At 43.8% G+C, this 23347-nt stretch overlaps 1 protein-coding gene across 6 annotated transcripts in view; it reads left to right on the forward strand.

Moving 5' to 3' along the window:
* The window catches only part of UBR4 (ubiquitin protein ligase E3 component n-recognin 4), a 2945062-nt gene that overhangs the window by 276320 nt on the left and 2645395 nt on the right, over window positions 1-23347 (forward strand). For all 6 annotated transcript variants that reach the window (XM_069611069.1, XM_069611071.1, XM_069611072.1 and 3 more), the window contains exon 11: window positions 6274-6464. In XM_069611069.1, the coding sequence (XP_069467170.1) occupies window positions 6274-6464 (191 nt within the window). The remainder of the gene's footprint in view (window positions 1-6273; window positions 6465-23347) is intronic.

Below are 23347 nucleotides of genomic sequence, written 5' to 3' on the forward strand. Positions count from 1 at the left end.
CCTTACATTTTATGTAGTGAGCCAGCACACCCCACCTTATGTGGAGCGCTGGGGGATGCAATGTATCCCCTTGATTACTTACCTGCATCTTTTTTGTTAAAATTGCAAGTTTACTTGAAGGGTTGGTGGCAGTGGTTTTACCTTAGTGATTTTTTAGTCTTATTACTCGCAGGCTGTTGAATCCTCCTCGGTAATGCACACAAGGGCCACCATTTTGCTAAGATGGTGGGCTCCTTTTCTTGCCATTTCTCGTTTGTAGTTTTTGAGGTCTTCCTCTGCCATTCTAGGCAGGAACGACCTCAGTGGAAGTTTTGTCTTCGGTGGGAATCCTTTGTTTTCCATGTCCAGTCTCTAGAGTGTCTGAGAAGGCAGGAAGCGAGGGAGGAGTCAAACTCTGCAGCCCTTAGTCTTTCAACTTCCCTGAAAGGAACCCAGTCTCAAGGGGGGGCTGACTGTCCTAATTGGACAGCCAGACCGCCTCTTTCTGTAAACTGCAGGGATAGATTGCAGATGGTGTGCTGTAGTTACTGATAAATACTCAGAACATTGAAACTGCCGACAAGTCGATCACTGGAGCTGAAACCAAAGAGGAAGATGAAGAAAAGACGTCTGTAGCGATTTCCAGCGACCGTAGAGCCTGCTGTGTAACTGGACCCTGATGCAACCCTTCCAATCGACCTGGCGGTCCCAAATGTGACAACTTGTACCCAGAGGCTGGTGTGATCCACTGGTCTCAAGGAGACCTGCATTTTGAGCCATCCCACTACGTGCTGCGGCCTTGCTTGGCTGCAAACCACCAATGCCCTGGGACCTCCAGCCTGAGTGCAGTGAATCCGTCCAAAACTTTGGTGGACTCCTGCTGGATCTCCAGAGACACAGTTCAAATCCCTGAAGTCCCCTCACCAGAGTGGAGGACCGAGAGAGTGAAGAGAATCCGACCGCGATATTCGTTCACATGGCTGCTGTAAAATGGTGCCATATCCAGAGCTGTGAGAATTTGTGAAAAAAACCTTTGCTGGAAGCCTCCTTGGAACAACTGCTGCTGCAAGTTCCTGTCTAGTTCTTTGGTCTCCAGACCAAGAATCCAGGGACCAGGTCCTGTGCTTCTGCATCCTGAAGGCATCCATCCAGAAGCTCTTCTTTTCTCCTAAGGTACTTTGTGGGCTTGGCTATTACCTACCTTAAATCTGGTGTGTATCCTGTGGGGCTGAGTGGGTGATTTGTGTGATAGGAAGGTTGCCCATACCACCTGCCCAGGCCTAATGCTCCAACACATATAGGGAGACTTCTGTGAAGTCCCTGAACACTTTAACTAACTCTGAAAGTGAATACTTACTTGTTTAATAAGATCTCCTATGGAATGTTGACTTTCCTGCAACTGAACCCCATCACAACCTGCCTACAGCTGGCACCTAGACCACTAGGGTCCTTCTTTTGCCACTGGGAGAACTCGTGCGATAGACTAGGGAAAGCAAGGATAAGAAAAGGATTCTGCCTTGAAAGTGTAACCAGTGTTAAAGTGCCTACTTGCCAAAGAAGTTCGTGTGGTAACTGTTTCTCTATGAAAGCAGTTACAAAGTGTCATTAAGTTTATGCTTACATTTGAGTTGCATTCTGCCCCTCTCAAAAGTGTATATGTTGCTTTACTAACTCTGAATGATGTTTCCCCACTTCTAAAAAGTAATGTGTTGGTACTGTTTATCATTGCTTAACTGAATGGGTGTAAACGCTTACCAAAAGGGTTTAAGTGCCTTGAATAACATGTTGTCATTTTGGAAGTGCATCATTGGGTGTTGCTTTCCATGGTCATCCTTATACAGATCTAAAACCGTATTTTAGTTAATGCCTGCCTTTTAGTTGCTGGTAGCGCCTCTTAAAAACTATATAGATCTTGCTCACCTTGATTATCTGCTGCTCTAACTTGTAGCCTGGGTTGTGCTTCCTTGAATTGCTTAGTGCATTCTAAAATACATAATGATTGATCATACTTAACATTGAGTAGCTTAAGGCCCCTCCAGAAAGTATGAGTGGATTTACTCGCTCTGAACTGAGTTGTAAAATGTACTATTGCAAGGTATATACTTGTAACTGGGTTGGTTTAGTATGTGATTTCATAACCGAGTGTCACTGCATGACTGACCGGGTCAACTACCCTTGAAAAACTGATTGTATTCTAAAAGTATATCTAACCTGGCCTTATTCCCCAAGAATAGTATATTACTATCCTGAATGTATAACCTTAGGTTTGACAAACCTTGACTTGCTTCTTGGTCCTCTAAATAAAGTGTTATCTTGGTTTGCATACCATATGTATGGAGTTGATTTTTATGATTGTGTTTGTGATGTTCTAGTGCTTACTTAACCAATAATTATCTTGGTCTACTTGTATTTAAACCTTTTATTTTTTAAAATACATAGTGTTTCAGTGATTCTTTGGACCATATGTATGCTACAATTTCTTTGTACCAAGCTACAGCACTCTTCCCTCTCCTAAAATGAGGCTGGCTGCTCTATCTATGCTACCAGCAGTCTCAGGTGGTACAGTTTTATACTAGTCTGGAATAAACCCCAGGCATGGGATTTGAACGCCCTGAGAACTAAGGAAAACATGTCGATGTATGAAGACTCGATAGCCGATGCCACAAAGTTGAAATTCGGTGTGGAACACCTTGAAACTACAGCGGTATTGGGGTTTAAGGTTTACATGGGTACCATTCTTTAGCCATGGGAAAAATATCTGTTCTATTTAGGATTGGGTTTTTTCCAGTAGCATGTATAACCAAGAGATGGCAGAGGCTGCAATCTGACCTCTGCCCAATGTGTGGATCCCACATAGAACATATTTTACACTTTCTCCTAATTTGTAATAAAACCCATTACTTGAGATGTATGTACCTGGGACCTATTTGAATAACGCCAGTATTCGCCATTCAATTCTTGGTCTAAGGTATTTAAGAGAATGTCTGCTCCCCAATGTGGTTTTAGAACTGCAGGTTTTATCTACAGGGCATGGTTGCTGAGAAATAAGACCTTGAAGAATGCCTGTGCCAATGTGATAAATGATTAATAAGTGTCCAGGGCTGCGAGCAATTTCTCTCCTTGGCCACTGCTGCTTAACAGATGTGCACTAATTATATGCTGGCTCATGGAGCTCTATTAAAGTTGTATCTTCAAATTTATGTATTTTTTATGCTAAGTCGTTCTATACTTCTTTCTCCCCACGGGCAGCTAAACTTGGGAGCTCTTGTTAGGCAAGATTGTGTGCAGTACCCTTTGGGCACACTACAGCAACCTTGACCTCCTGGCAATAGGAACCCAACCTTTGGTATAAGTCTGTACTACACAGGCTGGTAGTGTGGCTGAGCAGCCAGACTTGTCTCAAGAGGGGTCATTGTGAGCAGTAGGGTTTTTACACAGAGGTTTACAATAAGTATTCAAATAAACTCTTACACTCTTGATTAAACAAGTATTCATTTAATTAACAGTCGAATAAGCTGCCTTCAGAAGGGAGCAATATAACAGTAACACACAAATGCACTCCAAAATACACACTTAGTTTCTCTAAATCAGCAAGTACCCATTTGGGATGGCACAGAGATTATTCCTACACCTTGAGGTGACTTAAATAACGAAGACACCGTGGACATTAATATATCACTGATACATTTAGAGCAATACTGAGTTTGGTGTCCAAGAAAAGGATTCAAGAATAAAACAATGGTTACACAATTATTCTGAAAACAGGGAAGTACTTTTTAACCCTCCAATGCAAAGTAAATTTATCCTTTCTCGGAGGAAAGGTAAAGCACAAAGTCAGAGGTATGAAGAGTCTTTCAGGGAGCCAGGCCAGCCAATCATAAGTTAGCAAAAGTCTAGGTGAGCTGAAGCACTTCTTGTAGGTAAGTAAAAGTCTTGCACAATGTTTTAGAAGTCTTTGTAGAAATAGTAGAATCAATGTAGGGCCACAAGCTGGGAGGCTTGTGAGGTGCAAAGCTGTAAGTAACTGCTAGGTTAACCAAGACAAGTATCAACTGAGAACAAGTAAGGCTACACCACAAGAGGTAAGTCCTCTTAGTTTTACAGTACCTTTGGTTAGAAGAAATGGTTCCAGCTGGCTTCTGTTTCTGTGCAGCTCTGCAGATCATGTTCCTGAGCCTCAGCAGTGGGGACAAGAGCGAGGACTTCTGGGGACTCCTGCACTGCAATGGGGCAGTCAGCAGCAGCAGAGGGCAAACTTCCATTCAGCGGCACTTCGCGGTTTTAGCTCCACGAATCTCAGCAAATAGCACCACTGTGTTTTTTCGGATACCACTCTGGACTTTCCTCTCATCTGGGGTCCAGCACTCTGAGGTGGCTCAGGCTTGGTCACTCCTGCTTCCGGGAGTCCAGAGGATCTTCCACAAACTCGGGGTCTGGCTTAAAAGTGATGCACCCAGTCTGGTGTTCCTCTCCCTGGCACTTCGGTTCCAGCAGCAGTGGAAGTACAGCCAGCTCTGAGAGGATGCCCAAACAAGTTCACTTTGGAGTTGATTGGTGCCACCAATTCAAGGGTAGAAGTCGTCCTTGCAGGGCTTCTCTAGTCGAGGCGAATCCGGAGCTTCAGCGCAGCAGAAGGGCTTCACCGGGCAAACCAACATTCCAGGAGTTGCAGTAGGCGTCTCTTCCAAGTTCTTCTTCATATTCCTTCGTCCAGTGGTCGACTCTGCCTTCCAAGCCAAAAAGCCTTGCCTTTTATGCAGGTTTCTCTCATTCATTCCAGCCTAGCTGTCAATCGCACAGCAGGGTGGCTGTCCTCCAAGCACAGTCAGCCGGCCAATCACCTTTGGGTGCATTCCTGTAACCAAGGGGATTAAGCACTGAGTTTCGGGCACCTCCCTCACTTCCTGCCCCTGCCAGACACTCTGGAGCCAGAGGCTGGCGTCACTTGTGAATCCCACTAAAGACAAAATCAACCAAGGGACCAAACCTGGTTTGGCTCGCAGAGTAAATCTTAAGAAGGACCTTTCCAGCAAGAAATGCCGAAAAAAGACCGAGCCATTTTGACAAAATGGGCACCCGTGGGTGCCTTAATGCAGCTGCGAACGCAGCCTGCGGTAAAAACACACAACAGTAGTTAAAAGTAAACCACTGCCACCAGCCCTTAATTGTAGAAAGGGTAACAGGGATACTAAGTAAGACCTCCAGCACCCTATTGTAAGATAGTGTGTGCTGGGTCTAGAAAGCTACAAAATGTAAAGTCAATTTCACTTTACTGCTCTTGGAAACGGTAGCTTATCCAAGAGAAGGTATTTAAACATTTGGGAAATCTGAAAGACTTCCCTGTTTCACTACACTGAAGGAGCTGCGTGCCACAATGTAAAGATGATGCCTATGGAGTTTGCCAGACTCTGCAACCAAAAAGAACCACAGAGTTCAAATCACAGGGAAATACATGAGAGAGTGGAAAAAAGTCTCGCTCTCTCCTGGTTAAAAATGAAAAGTCATTAAGTCCAGCAAAAGTGCTGGGGGTCTCTAAAATAGAAGGGAATTAGCACATTTCTGAGAATTCTCCCTAAGTGCTCTGTTTGAATTATGCTGCTGAGTTGCACATGTCGGCTTGTAATTTTGTGTATCTGCTCACTCCATTGATGTAACATTTGTAAGCTTTGCACAGGAACACTCTGCCGATTTTGTATTTGAAGTTTTTGTGTATTTGGGCGCTTTTATGTATTAACTGTAGTATTTGTCCACTCCTACAATGTAACAATTGCAAGTTTTGTATACGAATACCCCGCTGTTTTAATGACTTATGCTGCTGATTTTCACCTGTTGACTTGTAACTTTGTGTATCTGCCCATTCCAATGATACATTTGTAAACGTTGCACTGGAACACTTCGCTGATTTGTATTTGAAGTTTTTATATGTGTATTTGCGCTTTAGTATTTGTCTACTCCCTTGATGTAACAATTGCAAGTTTTGCACAGGAATACCCCGCTGATTTATAGCTGATGTTTTTTGTGTACTTTTATTTTTAATGTATTATCTGTTTTTGAAACTTGAAGGTCAAAACCAAATAAAAGTATGTTTGACTGGCTTTATCTCTTCATCTGTTACGGTGGAATCCTTTGAAAATCAGACTGGAAAGTTTTACCGCCCACCACGCCCCTTTCTTTATCGCTTTCCTTTTTGTTTGCTATTTTGAGGGAAGGAAAAATGGAAGTTGGTGATCAGGGCAAGGATAAAAATGCCAACACATATATAATTTCTCCCTTTCTCTTTATATATTTTAATAGCACTATCAGAACTTCCAGCTGCTGGGATCCTGGTGTTTGTTGAACAGCCTCTTCCTCATTTTGAGTCTCAGCCCTAGTGCACTGATGGATAAAGGGAAAGAGAAAGATCCTCTGGCAGCTTTGCGAGTTCGCGATATCATCGCACGTTCGAAGGAAGGTGTGGGTTCTCCGAAGCTTGGACCTGGTAAAGGGTATGTTGGCTATAATTGTTCATGTGAAATAAAGTGCTCTGCTCAACAGAACTTGGAAAAGCTGGTGCTTAAAATATCTCGTGCTACCTCAATAAAGTAATGTTAGGTGAAGATTTCTTATGTCTGTCTTTGTGGGCCCGAAATATTAACCTGCTTCATTTATAGTGTTTCCTGAGAGTTCCTGACTCTCCAACTGGTAGAATTTCTGAACAATAGAGGCAACTTTCCAGAAGATGTATTCTGGTTTGACACATTTCCTGAATGTGCAAAAGAAAGTCCACAGACTAGATCCCTAAAATCAATACTTTTATAATTTTCTTTAAGTTATAAATGATATTTATACTGCGCCCATCACCATCGTAGTGGTCTTGGAGCTTTTGAGGGGCAACGTTTTGTGTCCCTATCCGGGCATCTCCAGAACTGAGTTTTAAGTTGTAAAAGGATGGAGGTGATCGGGGGAGGGGGTAGATGAGGAGATATGGGGGCCAGGAGGTTAGGGGGAAGATGGATAAATGAAGAGGTTAGATGTGATGACGGGTTTAGTGGTGAAGATGATACAGGAATATGTTTTTACTTGGGATGCGCATTCAACTTATAATTCTAATTCAGGGTGAGAAAATGACAGGAGCGTATAGCACTTATTAGAACACCCTGAAGCTGATTGGTCAATCTGCGGGCTATACGCACTGATATAGCCCGCAGATTGATTACAGCCCGCAAATCGGGTATTTGCAAAGCAAGCAGCTTCAACGTTGTATTCTGCAAGTTCAGAATCGGGCCCTGAGGGTGTTCTAATAGCTTTATAGACCTGCAGCGAGGGCCGTACCGGGCGTTATGGTCCCTCATACCTCGTTAAAGGCCCTCGCTTCGCTCAGGCCATTAACTCGGTCTTCAGGGCCCATACCGGCCCTCGCTGCAGGTCTATAAAGCTATATAATAGCGAAGCTTTAACATGATGGCAAAACCTAAACCTGACGCAGCATTGAACTAGTATGATGTGCGATTGTATGATGGGTGTTGGGACTGATTTTTTTCTATACTCCGGCCTGGGGACAGATGTATAGAAGGTCAAACCTATATTGTGACTGGGTCAACTCTGGGGAGCTGTAGCCAAAAAGGTAGCAGTGATGAGAGGTCTAGGCTATGTTTTAAGAGGCGGTGAGCTTGTAAAGGGTCCTCAATGAGTAAACACAATGGGAATCACAAATTAAACTGGACTGTTTGTATAAAAATACAGTATAAAAGATGACTACTAGCAGGTAGAAGTGTCGTACAACACTAATAGGTTACATAAATATTGTCACTGAAGTAGGTCATAACACAAATCAAACCTCTGTAAAATAAAGTGCAGATTAGGTTATGTACTACAGGTCCACAGAGTTAACCCTAACTTCAAAAGTCCTTCCCTAAGTGTTCTTGGGCCTTATGCCCAAAAGTTCAGGAAAGTTCTGACAGTTTGTGATGCAGGAGAAAAATGAAGGTTGGGTCTCTGGGATCCAGTGAACAGTTCCAAGGGTTATAGGACAGTGTATTCAAACGAATGGAAGTGTCCCCAACTTTTGGAATGCTTGCGCCAACAACCTATGGTAATACAAAAGTAGAGTAAATGTTTTGTAAAAGTTATGGAAACTTTTAAAAGGAGTTTAGGAGCAGGTAAGAACTGTAACCTACACCCTGTACTCCGATTCTTCCCAAGACTTGGCAGATCAATGGAAGGTCCTAGGTTGTTTTTCTCGCTGCCTGCCTCCGTCGTTGATTCGCAGGGGTTGCAGGTTTGAGTGAATTGGCCACAGTCCCCACATTCTCCCCATTCGGTGTCTTTCGCTGGTCCAAGGACTCTCCGATGAAGAATGCAGAAAAACATGATGCAGGACCCCTCTCGGGACTGGACTCGACGCAGGTAAGCTGTTTCGGCCGGTGGTCACCACAGCACGGTGACTCAAAGGGCCTCACTTGTCAGTCACTTTCCATCCTATCTCTGGTGCCCTTGACACCAGGACTGCGACATTTCGCCGAGTTAAGTCTTGTAGGACAAACGGACAATGCCCCAAGTTCCAGGCCGCAAATCGGAACGACGACATCGGCAGCACAGTAGCCCAAACTCAGAGCTGGTCAGCTACAGGACGGTCCTGGGACACTTCGACATCTCTTCTTCGCAGGGTACTGTGCAGACATCAGGAATGGATTTTCCCTCAACTCCAAGGGTTGCAGCCCTTTTGCAGGACTGCTGAAAAGCAAGAAAGGGCTCCACCAGGACAGCAGCAGAAGTTGGTCGCCAGGCCTTCAGTCGGGTCTCTGTTATCTCTTCACGGGTCTCACAGCTGGACAGGAGTCTTGGCTCCTTCGGGTTACTCCAGGATCTCTGAAGAATGGGTTAAGGGGTCCTCTTATCCTAAAAGCCAGGCAAGAGCCGAAAACTCCGACTGGCCAATAGCAGGACTAGCTACACACACGCACACCCCCCCCAGCAGTGGCTCAATCAGGACCACTGTCGGTCACACTCATGCATACTACTCACACAATGAAACCAATTTGTGGATTGGGACCAGACAGTCCCAGCCCACATCCTTCCAGCAAACACACATAGCCCTCCAGTAGCTCGCCAAAAGCCTCTGCTTTCTTGGGCACTGGAAGTCCATATAGGGAATTTCTTGGCCTCAAAGGCCAGGAAGAAGGCTAAAGAACAAGGTTGCCAAAAGACGAGCAAAAACCATGTGGCACGGCCATGTTTTGACACAAGCCACAGCTAGTAACCAAACGCAGTAAATGCAGCACAGCTAAAATGAAAAGCACCAAAAAAATTGTGAAAAGTCACTGCTGCCACCAGCTTGTCCATTTAGCACAACTAGAGTCACCAAAAATCCTTTGAGTGTTAGTCTAGGGCAAAACAAAAAGTGTACCCCACTGTAATTAATTGTAAGATGCATTGTACAATGATAAAAAGTTACCACAAGTGATGACAAGTTACTAAAAGTAGTAATAAAGTTGCAAATCTTTCCTAACAATGGGCTTAAGATGTGCACAAGCGGAACTAGTTTGGAGGCTTTGAGCACTGTTGTTTGTAACAAACCGTCCCTCTAAACAGGAAGACAGCTAGGTTTGCCAATCCATCTGACCAGATGTCCGTGCCAAGATGTGGGTGTGTATAGAAGCGAGCATGAGGGGGAAATATGAGGTAAAGAGTAGGGTAGGGGGAAGAGGGGAAATGGTGGGTTTGAGTTAAATTAACAGCCTTTCAGGTGTTAAAGAATGTATGCCTGTTTAGGATATTATAGTGCCACATGGACAATGGTTTTGCACATTTCCATGTCCATGTAGGCAAAAAGGAGCCACACAGTGTAAAATATGCACTAATTGACCACTAAAGGCTTACTTGGCATGATCTAGGTCAGAAATGTCAGATGTACTGTTGAAAAGAATGAGGGATGAAGATGTCTTTCAAAACAAAGAAGGGGGACTGAAGTCACTAGGGCTGACTTGAGGGACATGGCCATGAGGCAAGAAAGATTCACACCTGTGCAAGGGTGGCTGTCCTTTCAGGATAGCCAGCCTCAAAATTGGAACTGGTTCCAGGCAGGCATGCCAGAAGACGCATACGGTGGGATGTGCTGGTCTCATAAAATAAAATGTAAAGGGGATGAAAATCCTTCTCTCCCCTTGGGACCAGTAGTTCATTTTAGGGAGATTTATCATGTTTATGCTCCGTCCCCTCTCCTAGTGAGACCCCCAGCACTTTTTGCTGGACTTTGAATGAGTGGAGCCTTTTTCCACACATTCATTCTCATAGGCTGTCTTTTAGAACTCTATTCTTTGTATTCTACCTGTACTATGGAGTCTGACTGCTCCAGAGCTCTTAAATGCATCTGTATTTTTCTGTTGCGGCATACAGCTCCTTTTGAGCAGTGTTGCTGGGAGCCCTTAGGGTCCTCCTTTAAGATTATTTTCTTAGAAATTATACCAGTTAGCCTCTTTCACATCTAGAAAGTGCCCCCTCCCCCAAGTTATTACTGTTTTATTCTGCCTGTCCCACACACTTAGAATCTGTTCCGGTTAGCCTAATTCATATCTAGAATTGCCCTCCGAGATATTACTGTGATCTATTTCCGCCACACACTTAGAAACTTGCTCTTGCTGCATAGACTCATCTAGAAGGTGCCGTCTGTGACTTTAAATTGTTCCTGTTAGCCTGATTAGCATCTAGAACAGGGGTCCCCAATGTGTAGCTCGGGAGCAACATGTTGCTTGCGGCACCCTAAATTGTTGCTCGCCAGTTGCTCTGGACCATGGTGTGGAGGCCTAGAAGGAGGTGCTGAAGGGATAAGACCTCCATAGCACTGTAGCCAGGACAGAGTCCTGGGCTGTACAAGAATGTTGGCCAATGAGCCTGCTGTGGTACCAGCTGGCTTATATTTTTACATGCAAAATTTGTGTTTGGTGCCACCAAGCTAATTATTTTTCATTAAATGTTGCTGATTATAGTAGTGTCATTAATAAAACCCTGTCATCTTCATTTACTTTTCCCAGCTGACAAATGTATGGAGTAAAATAATTTAACCATGTTTGTGACGTGGAGAACATTGTCATATTCTGTTCCGTTGTACAGCTAGTAGGAGCATAATGGACAAGGAGATGGCATGCATACACAACTTTCCTTTATTAAATAATTTGCATACACCCCTTTTTGTTCAAGTGAGGTTTGTGTTTGATGCCACCATGCATATTTATCGGCAATATTAATTTTGGTGTCATCTATATTTATTATTACATAGTGTCCTAGTGGAAAAATTGTCATAGTTTGATTCTCTGCCAATCTGGCACATGGGTAATGGGCAGATAAGGCCACATTTTCATTATTAATTTGCCTGACATTCAAATCTGATTAAGTTACTGTTCATAGGTTTAAACTAACAAGCCAATTAATTAATCTGAATACTTAGTTAACACCTTCACACCCCTCTATGAAGTGGTCATTAAATGCGCAAGGTTTTCATCAATGTTTGCGACTGCCTTGTGTAAATCACTTTTGGGCAGAAAAAGGAGGCTTCAAATCATTCAGAAAGGTATTATTTTTATTCTTTACCACTTTTTCACTTATGTAACAGCTTTAAAATGCACCATTTGCCATAACATTCCCAAATAATTCTTGGGAGGTAACCTCCAAAGCCACAATGAAGTGATCTTTAAAGCCTACTATATGACCTGTCCTCCTCCATGTTTCATCATACTTCTCCATTAAGTTAGCAACAGTTAAAACATGTATCCTATTTTTCATGCAATGCACACAGAACAAGCCCAAAAAAAGCAACTTTAACGTATTCAACATTGCTATGTATAAAAGCCTGATCATTACAATTAATAAACATAGCTCCCATGCATTACATGATTATGCAAAACTGAGAAACAATGATAAATGAACAGGAAATGAACCAAATCTTTGACTCCTATTTTGCAAGCACACTTTGTGCTTCGTCCTGCTCACCTTAAGTTATTTAGGAGTGGGAACATTTAAACACACCATTCCACCTCCCTCCTGCATTCTGGGGATCTTATTGCACAGATTTCTCCTTGCCATTTTATATCTGTATGTAAATCTATATATAAGGCTAAAGGGGGCAGCCTATGTATATTTTGGACATCTGCCTCGTTTTCCATCAGATAAGCTCTTGCTTTTGGAGCTATTTTGAGGTGATTTAATGTTGCCAAATTTAGTGTTATCCCATCCCTATCCAAATGGACAGTGCCTTACAACTTTCCATAACCACAAGTATTTGTCTTTACCAGGGGAGGCTACAATCATACTTGAACTGAAATTCACTTTATGATTAGCAGAAAATCACAGATGTGCTTTTTAAAAAATGTTTAAAAGGTGTTTTTATCCGCATTTTCATAAACCTTAACATTGGGACTTTTAACATTGTCCCTCTCCCTCCCTCCCACCGGCTGCCATGTTATTTTTCCCTTTTCACCCTTTGAGTCTTTGTCTCAACCAGTGAACATGTCCAATATTCTTATTCTATGTGAGCACCATTGTAACATATATTCACTCTGCAAGTATTCTATTACAATTCCCCAGTTTGTTATACATTTTTGGTGTGCCCCGTGTATGTTAAACGTGATTCTCGCCATGGTTACAAATGACCATACCCTCTGTAGCCATTCTAGATTGGATGGGGGTGTTTTCTGTTTCCATTTTTGAGCAATTGCGAACCACGCTACTGTTAGGAGTCCCATAAAGTTCCTCTTTTGTATTTTTGTCATTGTCCTATCTTTGGGGTCCCACATGCCGCACATCCATACCTCTTCCCCTAGGTCCTTTGCTCCCTTAAACATTTCCTGCATTTGGGACATTACCTTACCTCAGTCCAGAAATGTTGTATTGCCGGGCAGTCCCACCATATGTGTTTCCAGTTGCCCACTTCATCACATCCTCTCCAGCATTTGTTTTGGGTTGTTAACTACACCCCGGAAAGACTTCTGTGAAGTCTTTCCGGGGTGTAGTGCCATTGTATCATTATTTTCGTCCACGCCTCTTGTCTGTATCGCCCGTGTCCATCTGGGGATTATTTGCCAGACATATGTCCATCATTCTCTCGTGATCTTTTCCTAGTGTCGTTTCCCATTTCTTCATGTAAAGCCACTTTGTTTCTTCTGTCTGTGTATTTATGAATCTACATTGTTGAGACAAATTTCTTATCTCCTGGTTGTGTCATGATGTATGTCTCGAATGGAGTTGGGGTTCTTGTTGCTGCCTGTTATTCTTGGGGAAGAGGGCCAGTGATGAAGCTGTTCGTATTTAAATCTCTCCTTTTCCGTGAGGCCTAGAAGGTCCCGACATTCTGTATAGGTCCTGATTTGTTGATCTTCGAACATGTCTCCAACTTTCTTGCAATTTGCTTCTATCCATTTCTGGAATGCTCCTTTCTCTGTGCCTGGATGGAATTCAAGGTTGTCGAATATATGCATAAATGGGGCTGTATCTATGGTCGGCGTTCCTTTCTCGGTTGCTTTGTTCCATACTTCTAGGGTTGCGCTCATGATCTCGCTTATTGAACGGTTTGGTGTCTATTTTCGGATGCTATCCAGAGCAGCTGGCGCATATTTGTCCTCGCCACTGCCCTATCCTGTGCTTCCCAAAATTTGTCTGGTGTTAGTGATCCATTCCTTCACAACCCACAGCTGAGCTGTCTTGTAGTATTTCTGGAAGTGAGGGAGTGCTATTCCTCTCGCCGCCTTTTGTGCCGTGAGTACCAGGTTTGAGAGCCTCAGTTTTTTGTTCTGCCATATATATTTGGTAATTAATTTGGTGAGTGTTTTGAAGAATGAGGATGGAATTTGTATAGGGAGGGCTTGGAAGTGATATAGCAGATAGGGTAGGATGGTCATTTTGATGAGTTATTCTGCCCCACCACGTTATTGAGTGTGTTCCACCTTTCCAGGTCTCTTTTTACTTGGTCTATTAGTTTCGGATAGTTCTCTGCAAATACACCTTTTATCGTGTCAGTCATGGTTACGCCAAGGTATTTTACCCCCTTCTCCTGCTATACGTAGATGAAGCTCTTCCGTTCGCCTGTGAATCTCTTGTTTGTCTCCTGCTAGGACCATCGCCATGGATTTTTGCCTATTGATCTTCAATCCTGATATGGTACTGTATTTGTCTATTTCTCATATGATAGGGGGCAGTGTTTTTACGGGATCTGCCATAGCCATCATGTCGTCCGCATGTGCCACTGTTTTATGTGAGATCCCTCCCATATCAATGCCTGTGATGTCGGGTGTTGCTCTAATTTTCGCCAGTAGGGGTTCCAGGAAGATTGCGTATAGTAGCAGGGAGAGGGGGCATCCCTGTTTTGTTCCTCTTTCTATTCTGAATTTGTCCGGAAGGTCTCCGTTCACTGCTCTATCCTGGCCGTAGGTGAGTTATAGTTGGCACGTATCATTTTTATGTAGTTTTCTCCCATGCCCATTTTCTCCAGGACTGAGAACAACATCGTCCATTCCACACGGTCGACTGCCTTTTCCGTGTCTATCGCTAGGATGGCTGCCGGGATGTTGGTGAGTCCCACCTTCTTGATTAGATGTGCAATACGTCTGATGTTATCGTGTGTGGTTCTGTTGGAGATGAACCCCGATTGGTCCTGGTGTATCAGTTTGGGGAGCCGTGCTGAGAGTCTATTGGCCAGAATGTTTGTGTATAATTTGGCATCTAGGTTTATTAGCGCTATGAGGCGATATGAGCTTGGGTTTTCCGGTTCCTTTCCCTGCTTGTGAAATACCAGTATTTTTGCTTCGTTCATGGAGGTTGCAATGTTGGCTGTGTCTTTTTAAAAGTTTTGGAGATCTGTAAGGATTGGAGATAGGGAATCTGCATAAGTTTTGTAAAAGATAGCTGTGTAGCCACCCGGTCCTGGAGCTTTATTTTTCGGTAATTCTTTGATTACCCTCATGACTTCCTGTGTTATTGGTTCATCTAATACTTGTTTGTCCTCTGTTGTAATGGTTGGCAGTGTTGTGTCTCATGTAAGCTGACTTCCTCGTTCGGTTTGTCCAATGTGTTAAGTTTTTGGTGGTAGTCTCTGAAGATTTATTTTATGTCTTTGTATTGTGTTTTGATCTGATCATATTTATCTTTTAATGCTTTTACCGTTTGGTTTTGTTGTTTGCCTTTTAATTGTCTTGCCAGGATTCTTCTGCTTCATTTGCTTTCATTGCGTACCAGTGTTTTAGATGTAGGAGCTGATTTTCTGCGCTTTTCGTTCGGATGGCTTCTAATTGACTCTGCACATGTCGGTAGGCTCTCTAATTTTAGTGAGTGGTTGTTTTGCATTTTCTCTCATCTTTTCTAAGGTATTTTCTAGTTCTCCTTCCCATTTCCGGGATTGCTTATCCTTTTGTGCTTTGAGTGCGATCATCTGTCCTCTCATTACCGCTTTGAATGCTTCCCATATCATGGTTTTCGTCACTTCTGGCGTGTTATTTTGTTCAAAATATTCTGTTATTCTCTCTCTGATTGCTTCCCGCAAGACTGGGTCTTTTATAATCTCTCTTGGTAACGTCCAGCTCCATAGGCCTGATTGTTTGCGTAGTTTGGGGAGTGTGATCCACAGGGGAGCATGATCTGATAGTGATATGGTGCCCTTCGCCATGTCCTGGATCTCCCCTAGTAAGCCAATCCAGGTCCAGATGTAATCAATTCTGGAGCTTGTACCGTGCACATTTGAATGATATGTGAATCCCGGGGTGGAACTTCTGAGTCTCCACCAGACATCTTGCAGAGCCAGTTTGTTCATACATTGTTTGAGCGATTGTGTCGAGGTCCCCTGTTGTGAGTTTGAAATTTGAGTGATCTTCGTTTGGGTTCCATGCCAGATTGAAATCTCCTGTTAGTATTATTTCCCCTTCTGTGAAGTTTTCTAACTTGTTCAGGGTGTCCTTAATGAGTCCGTCCTGGCCTGTATTTGGGGCATATATCGTTGCTTTGGTGGGCGATTTTTGATCTGGATTTTCGCAAATAGGTACGGTCCTCGTTTATCTGAGTGTCTCTAATTTGTACCTTGAATGAGTTAGCAAATGCGATCATGACCTCCTTTTTCTTTTCTGCATCATTTGCCTGTAAGATCTAGTTGTATCCTTTTAGGCGTGTTTGTCCTTTCCCCTTCTTCCGTATGTGTCTCTGAAGTGTTATTATATTGAACTTCTCTTTACGTAGAAAATGTTCGATCTTTTTCCTTTTAACTGGGGAATTAATCCCTCTGATGTTGCATGTTAAAATCTTCAGCCCCTTTTTCTCCTTTGTATGTTTGGTTTTCCTAGTTTCCCCTGTCTCTGCCGGGTCGGTACGCTTCGATGTGTGTAGGTGCCGGTGGTTTCCCCTTTCCCCTCTTGTAACTGTCGAGCAACTTCCCTTCCCTTCCCCTCCCTCCCTCCTCCCTTTAACTTGTTCCCTGAGGAGGGCCATGGGCGCTATGGTTGCTCGGGCGTGTGGCCTTCGCACCATGCCCTCTAAACTCTCAGGTATAACTTTTTCGTGGGGAGTCCTAAACCCCACGGTGAGTCCCAAGATGTCCCCGGGCTCTGCCGCGTTTATATCACGGTTTTAGGTCCTTTCTTTTGTTTCTCTCAATATGTGTTGCCTCTATTCCTGGTGTTCCTGCGTTTCCCCTATTTGTTGGGGAGGTATTAGTTTGCTTCGGGGTTTCGTGTTTGGCGCCTAGATCTTTTTGTACTCGGTCTGCCAGCCTCTTGGGGCTCGTCGTCCTCTGTTGTTTGCTCTGCTTTCTGTTGGATCCTTCTCCTGATCTTGATTGTTCATTATCCGGGTGCCCTCCTCGCATGTGGTGATGCGATATTTTTGTTCCCCTCCCACGTGAAGAGAAGTCCAAATGGGAAGGTCCATTTGTATGGTACCTGTTTTTCGATTAGGAGTCTTATTACCTATACCATCTCCCTGCATTTACGGAGTCTGGATTGGGCTAGATCTTGAAAGAGGAGGATTTCCTACCTGTTCATTCTAATGTGGTCTATAGTTTTGGCTTTCCTCAGTATATGTTCTTTTGGGGTATATTGTGTCATTGCTACCAGGACGTCTCTTGGATGGGCTCCTGGTTCTCCCGCTCTGTGTGGGCCCACTCTCTGAATTCTGTCTATCTGTATCTCCTCCCCTCCACCATCTTTGAGTGTGCCTTGGAACACCTGCTGTACTGCCGTCTGGAGATCTTTGTCTTCAAACGTTTCCATCATATTTTTTATTCTTGTGTTTGACCGATTTTCTAAATCCTCGCATTGGGTTTCCAGTTCTTGGGATAGTCTGGCCAATCGTTCTTGGGTTTCCGCGTATTGAAGCGTTTCTTTGTCTTGATTCCGGACAGTTTTCTCTAAGATGTCTGTTCTCTCCTCCAGGTTTCCTATGTCACTTTTCATCTCTTTGACCACCCGTTTCATTTCTCCTTTCATGTTTTCAAATTGCGTTTGCATGATGGGAGATGAGTTGGTCCCGGAGGTCTTTGAACCACATTTTCATATCATCTTTTCCAGATGTGCTTTTAAAAAAAAAGTACAATTCTTAACTGGCCTGACACTTTCAAATTGAACACACCCAATTCAGCTTACAAGGCGCTACCTGGTGTAACTGCTGGTAGACATGCTATTTGGCACAGGAATTTATTTTGCAACCTCTCCAGGGCATGATTGAACCACCCTAGATTTCAGACTTAAAAATCATGGACAGACCTTTGCCTTATATACCTCCTGGTACTTTTCCAATCGGAATGCTCCAAACTTGAAATAACAATATAAAGGCCATTTAATCCTTAATGATGCCTTTTCAGCTGTCTTCTTTAAAAGATGGACTCGAGCACCGTTCTTTGAGAAGAGTAGGCTCAAATAAAAATGAGATGGGCCCCCTCATCTCTACATTCATTTAAAAAGTAGCTGCAAGGTTTATCCCTTTACCTGAACACCATTTTTGTTTTGATCATATTTAATTTCAAACTATAGTTCCCAAAATAGTAACTTGTGTTTAGCAGGCTCTGTCTGAGACCTGCCAGGGGCAAGTCAAAAATAGTTGTCTTCTGCATAAGGAAGCAGGATATAAAATAAACCCTTCAGATGAGGCTGATATTAACTTTCCTACGAGAAGTACTAGAATTAACATCTGCAAGGAATACATTGGGGCCAACTGACGTCCCTGCTCTTCACGTTTATTGGTGGTGGAAACAATGTATAGTTCCTCGATCTTGTGTATCGGACAGATACTGAGATGTCTGTGTATCACCGTTGGATAAGACTTAAACCATTAGTGACCTGTAAGAGTGTAGAAGTAGGACTCGGGACACAATGGGCTCATGTTGATTGGCATACACTTTTATTGAAAGTAAAACGACGTGGAATTGGGGAAACCCCTGCCTTTCCCTAAAGCTAAGAAGTGTTTCCCTACCTCAACCAAAACTATGGAAACTGTTAGGATAGCTGTGTCTAAATTAAGTAGTGCACTGTCACAAGTCCAAAGCCTATTTCCATCCCTCAAACAATTGACTAAACTATAAAAAACAAAAGGTCGTCTTAATTCAGAAAAATAGGATGTAGATCCAATCAAAGGTCCAAATAACAAAGGCTCCAAAGCCAAAGTTCTTAAATGTAAAACAGTTCTTAGATATTTCTCTGTTACACAAACTTCACAACAGCCAGGGGCAACGACTCCCTTGCCCTGGCTCCATTTTTTGCAGCACAACCAGGGACAGTGACTTCATTGCCCTGGTTTGTTCTCTTGTAGGTCCCAGAGCTCTGCTTCTCTCTTTCCGCTTGGACCAACTTGGTTCACTTCCCTACCAAGTATTGTCCTTAGCAAATTGCTCTGTGTTTTCCCTTCTTATCATGGGATTGGGTCCCAGACCCTTATTTATTTTTGGGAACTGGGAGCCCTCTTCTCCCAAGTACAACCACAAGGAAGAGGACTTGTGTGTTTCTCGTGTAGTGGGTCCCAGACCCCTCTTCTTTGTGTTCACGTACTTGGAGCCCTCTTCTCCCATGTACCCCCACAAGGAAGATGACGTGTGGTTCTCGTGTAGTGGGTCCCAGACACCTTCTTTTTGTGCGGGTACTTGGAACCCTTTCCTCCCAAATACCGCCATGAGGAATAGGACTTGTGTTGCCTTGTTTGGTGGTTTCCAGACCCTTAGGTTGCTCTTGTTTCGGGGCAGACCTGATTCACGTGCCTGCCAGGTACTGTGACTATGAAGATGCTGACTGCACTTTCTCAGTTTCCCACCAACCAGACTGAGCGCTCCCCCTTACCTCTAGGGAGCCTTGTAAAGGGTTCTGGTCTGCCCGGGAACACTGCAGTGTCAATCTTTCCCTGGGCAGCAGAGTCTTCCCTTCACATGCTTCCCAGCCTTCAGGAACACCGGGAGCTTACCTCTTACAGCTCGCCTTCTGGCCCTGGTCTTCCAGCTCCCCTCTTCCATAAAGGTGTGCTTCCTTGCACCTTCCTGCACTGTGCTGGCTCCTGCAGCTCCTACATGGAGGACTAGAAAAGTTCTTCCTGAGTCTTCTACTTTTCTACTCTACATTGACCAATCGGCAGCCAGCAATAACTAGACTGCTCATTGTGGTTCTTGGGAGTAAACTTCATGCCTCCACTCCTCTTCATTCCAGTATGTATTCCAAGTTGTCTAGGATACTCATGTTGTGCTCTTTCTAATCCTAGTACTTTCTAGGGAAATGACAGGGGGTGAGTACTGTGTTCTCGGGGGAGGGTCATCCCTGGTCCCATGAGGGGGGTTCCTCTCCTATGTGATCCCCAGGGGGACTATTGTACCAAGGATGCACTGCCCTGGCCCCATGGGAATGGTATCCCTCATCACAGACCCAATAAAATGTAAACTGCAACACACTGTTTCTATCAATCAGATACAGGTGAAATGTACCCTGGAGTCCTATGGACTCCGTCATTGGGGACTAACACCACCAAACCGCCACTTGGAATCCGGCAGTGGTAACGGTATCATTGAGATGCCACCAAAACTGTAATGAGGCCCCATGTCTAGTAAGGAAATTGGCCTATAACCCTGAGGGGCTGGTGGTCCAAGAACTACCTGTCTAAGGTGATGGCATAATACCTGTCTTCACAACAGCATTCAATATAAAACAATTTGGTGTCTTTCAAAAAAGCTACCATAGTTTCAGAAATTCTTGTTTTTTTTGTCTTTTGGCAATTTCTTATGCTATTTTGAAACTATAAATCTGACCAGCAGTGTACACACCACTCATTAAATCATGGTTCAATTTTATTTTCGAGATTCTACGTTCTTCATCGAACCATGGGGCATCCCTTTCTGTAACCTGGAATTCCTGAACTTGGGGGCGCTGTTTGCCAATAGCTCTATCCTGGATAGTTTCTCCTAAAGTCTCAAACTGACACTTTCCTTTGTGGCCTTTGAACTGTTTAACAGTATTAAGAGAATATCATAATTTCTTGTGAATTAGTCATTCTTTCTAATGCCTCCTTGTCGAGCTTAAGCATCGCCAACCAGCCTCTCTGGCTGTCGGACATCTTCCTCGTGGTGCCTACCCTGGTCATTAGAAAATTAACTCAAGAGGATAGTGTTAAAGGTATAGTGCCATCAAAAAATTTTACTGGCTCAAAAGATGGGCCATCAAAAAAATATATAAAAAATGTTCATTAAGAAAGTTCCTATATAAACTTTTGAGCAAATGAGGCTCAAAGTCACAGATGTAAAGCACTAGGAGGCATCCATTTTGTGAAATGGATGAGCTTATTGTGCTTGTGCTCATTTCTGCCCCTGCGGCACTAATGAAGCAAAAGCCAGCCAGCTGTAATAAACAAAAGCTACCAGCAGGTGGCTTTTGCTTCATTATTGCCGGAGAGCAGAGATTAACACAAGCTGCTTCTGGTAAGTGCTTTAAATTTCCATCTTTTTTAAAAGCACAGCAAAATAAATGCTGCAGCTTTCTTTCTAACGTAGAAAGAAAACCGCAGCATTTATAACGTTGTATTTGTTTGCTGTGGCTTCAGCTTTGAGTCTCCTGGGCTCCCCTGACACGGGTCGGGGGAGCCCAGGAGATTCAAAGCTGAAGCCACAGCAAACATAAATACAATGTTGTTGTATTTAAAATTGCTGCACTTTTCTTTCTAAGTTTCCCGGAGCCCGAGAAAAGCAGAAATAAAACCGCAGCATTTAGAAATACAACAAGGATGTATTTCTAACTGCAGCGGATTCCACTTTGAGTCTCTAGGACTCCCCCGACCACGGCAATCCCAAATAAGTTGTATTTATAATTGATGCGCCTTTGCTTTTTGCCTTTCATTTTACGTTTTCTGTGATTCCCTGGGCTTGGAGAGTGCCAAAAAACGTAAAATGAAATTGAAGGCAGCCTCCCAAGCTCATGTACAGCTCTGCTCTGGATGCAGTAAGCAAAAACTCCCAGTAGGGGACTTTTGCTGCTTCTTTAGTGCCGCTAGGGCAGAGCTTAACATGAGCTGAGTATGCGGCCTGAAATGGCAAAATGGATGCTCCCATGTAAACGCTTTGAGCCTAGTTTGCTCAAAAGTTTACATGGGAACTTTCATAAAAATTATGTTTAATGCATGTTTTTCATTATAGCCCATCTTTTGGGACAATAATATTTTTGAGCACACTATTCCTTTAACGGTTTGATCAATAAGAAATGCAACATTTTATTAGATTCCTGAAGGAAAATAAAAAACACAATACAGTCCTCAATGACTGTGGAACAGTATTGCTGATCTTGTGTGCTTAGGAATGCACAATTTGTCATTAAAGATCCCAGAAAATCCCAGGCAGAATCCCAGAGTAGACCTGAAAAATCAGTGTTCCATTTGTGCCCAATTTAACTGTCCAACCATTTGCACTAATATTTTGCTCGGGAACATGAAACCCCTGATAATGTTTATTTAGTCCTACTACATTTTTGAACCGCTGGACTTGTCCTATATGTCTAGAAATGTATTACCGGCCACTCAATTTCCTCAATTTCTTGTAAACGACCACTTAATGCCAAATTAAGTTACAAGCCTTGACTAGAATAACATGAGGTCTAGATAACTAGTAAGTACTGTAAATTAAATGTTCTGTACGCAGTCTTTACTTTGTTATATTTCTAATTTGTGTTGCAATCCTTTGTCCGCCAACGGTACTGTATGTCGAGATGTTCCGTAGAAAAATTGATGTTTACCATTTCATTTGATATGCCACTTTTGCTCATTGCGCACACAACATTGGGGACCCATGATCTAGAAGGTGCCCCCTATGTTACTACTGTATTTAATTCTGCCTTTCCCACACACTTTGAAATTGTTCCTATTTACCTAGAAGTGCCCTCCAAGATATTACTGTGATTACTCCTGTTGGCTTAATCGACATCTAGAAAGTGCCCACTCGCTTAGAAATCTCTCCCACTGCCCTGGTGACCAGAATCTTGACGCAGATTGTACATCTTGGGTCTATACATCTACTGTTACTAGTCCATCTACGTCAAGGTACTGCAATGACCTCCCCCAGGATGGAGATCCCAATTCGTGAAACTCCTGATATACTCTCCGACACCTCCTGATCCCTTGCGTCCCCGCTCCATACCCTCCCCCTTTGCCTCCCCCCTCGGAGCGCATAGCCTGCACTCTAGCACCCAACTTCACGACCCCCCTCAATTCCCTATCTGATTGCAAACCACTCCCCCAGTACATCCTTACTCCCAGCCTCCACCCGCTAACTTTAAGATCAGAGGAGCACTCTGGCGTGCCAACAACTGCCCCCTCAAGCGCTTAACTCCCTCCCTCTCTGCATCCCAGCCTAAAACATTGATTTACACTCTCCCTCTTAAATCTATTGGAAAACCCTAATCCCCCCCCACCAATTCACAACACCCTCTATCGAACTCTCAAGCCAGAGTAGCCCTATGGCGCTCCAAACAGCGATAAACCACCTTGACACCCACTCCATCCTTGTGCCTACTTAGGAACCCCCCTCCCTCTCTACCAACCCCCAGTGCCACCCACCCCCTCCCCTTAGCCCAATGTAGAACATGCCACCCCTTCGACCATTCTCCCATACAACCCGCTCCATCCCTCATTACCCCTTCTCGACCACCGCCAACAAATTACCTGCTTCATAGCCTTTCCCCTCTCTGAAAGTAGCGTGTCTCACCCTTGCTAGAACAGTAGCCTTATCTCCCTCTCCCTCTAAGCACCCACCCTCTCACACCCCTATGGCACCAAAACCTATGAAATACAGAAGACGTGACTGGGCCTCTCCCTTGACCCTCCACTCCTCTCCACTTCTGCCTCAAACCACCCTCCCAGCATCTCCCTCCCCTACCCCCCTGCAGTCCCTGCTCCCCTCTCCTGGTTT

The sequence above is a fragment of the Ambystoma mexicanum genome, chromosome 8, assembly GCF_040938575.1.
Source record: "Ambystoma mexicanum isolate Mex_15411 chromosome 8, UKY_AmexF1_1, whole genome shotgun sequence".
In the NCBI taxonomy this organism is placed as follows: Eukaryota; Metazoa; Chordata; class Amphibia; order Caudata; family Ambystomatidae; genus Ambystoma; species Ambystoma mexicanum.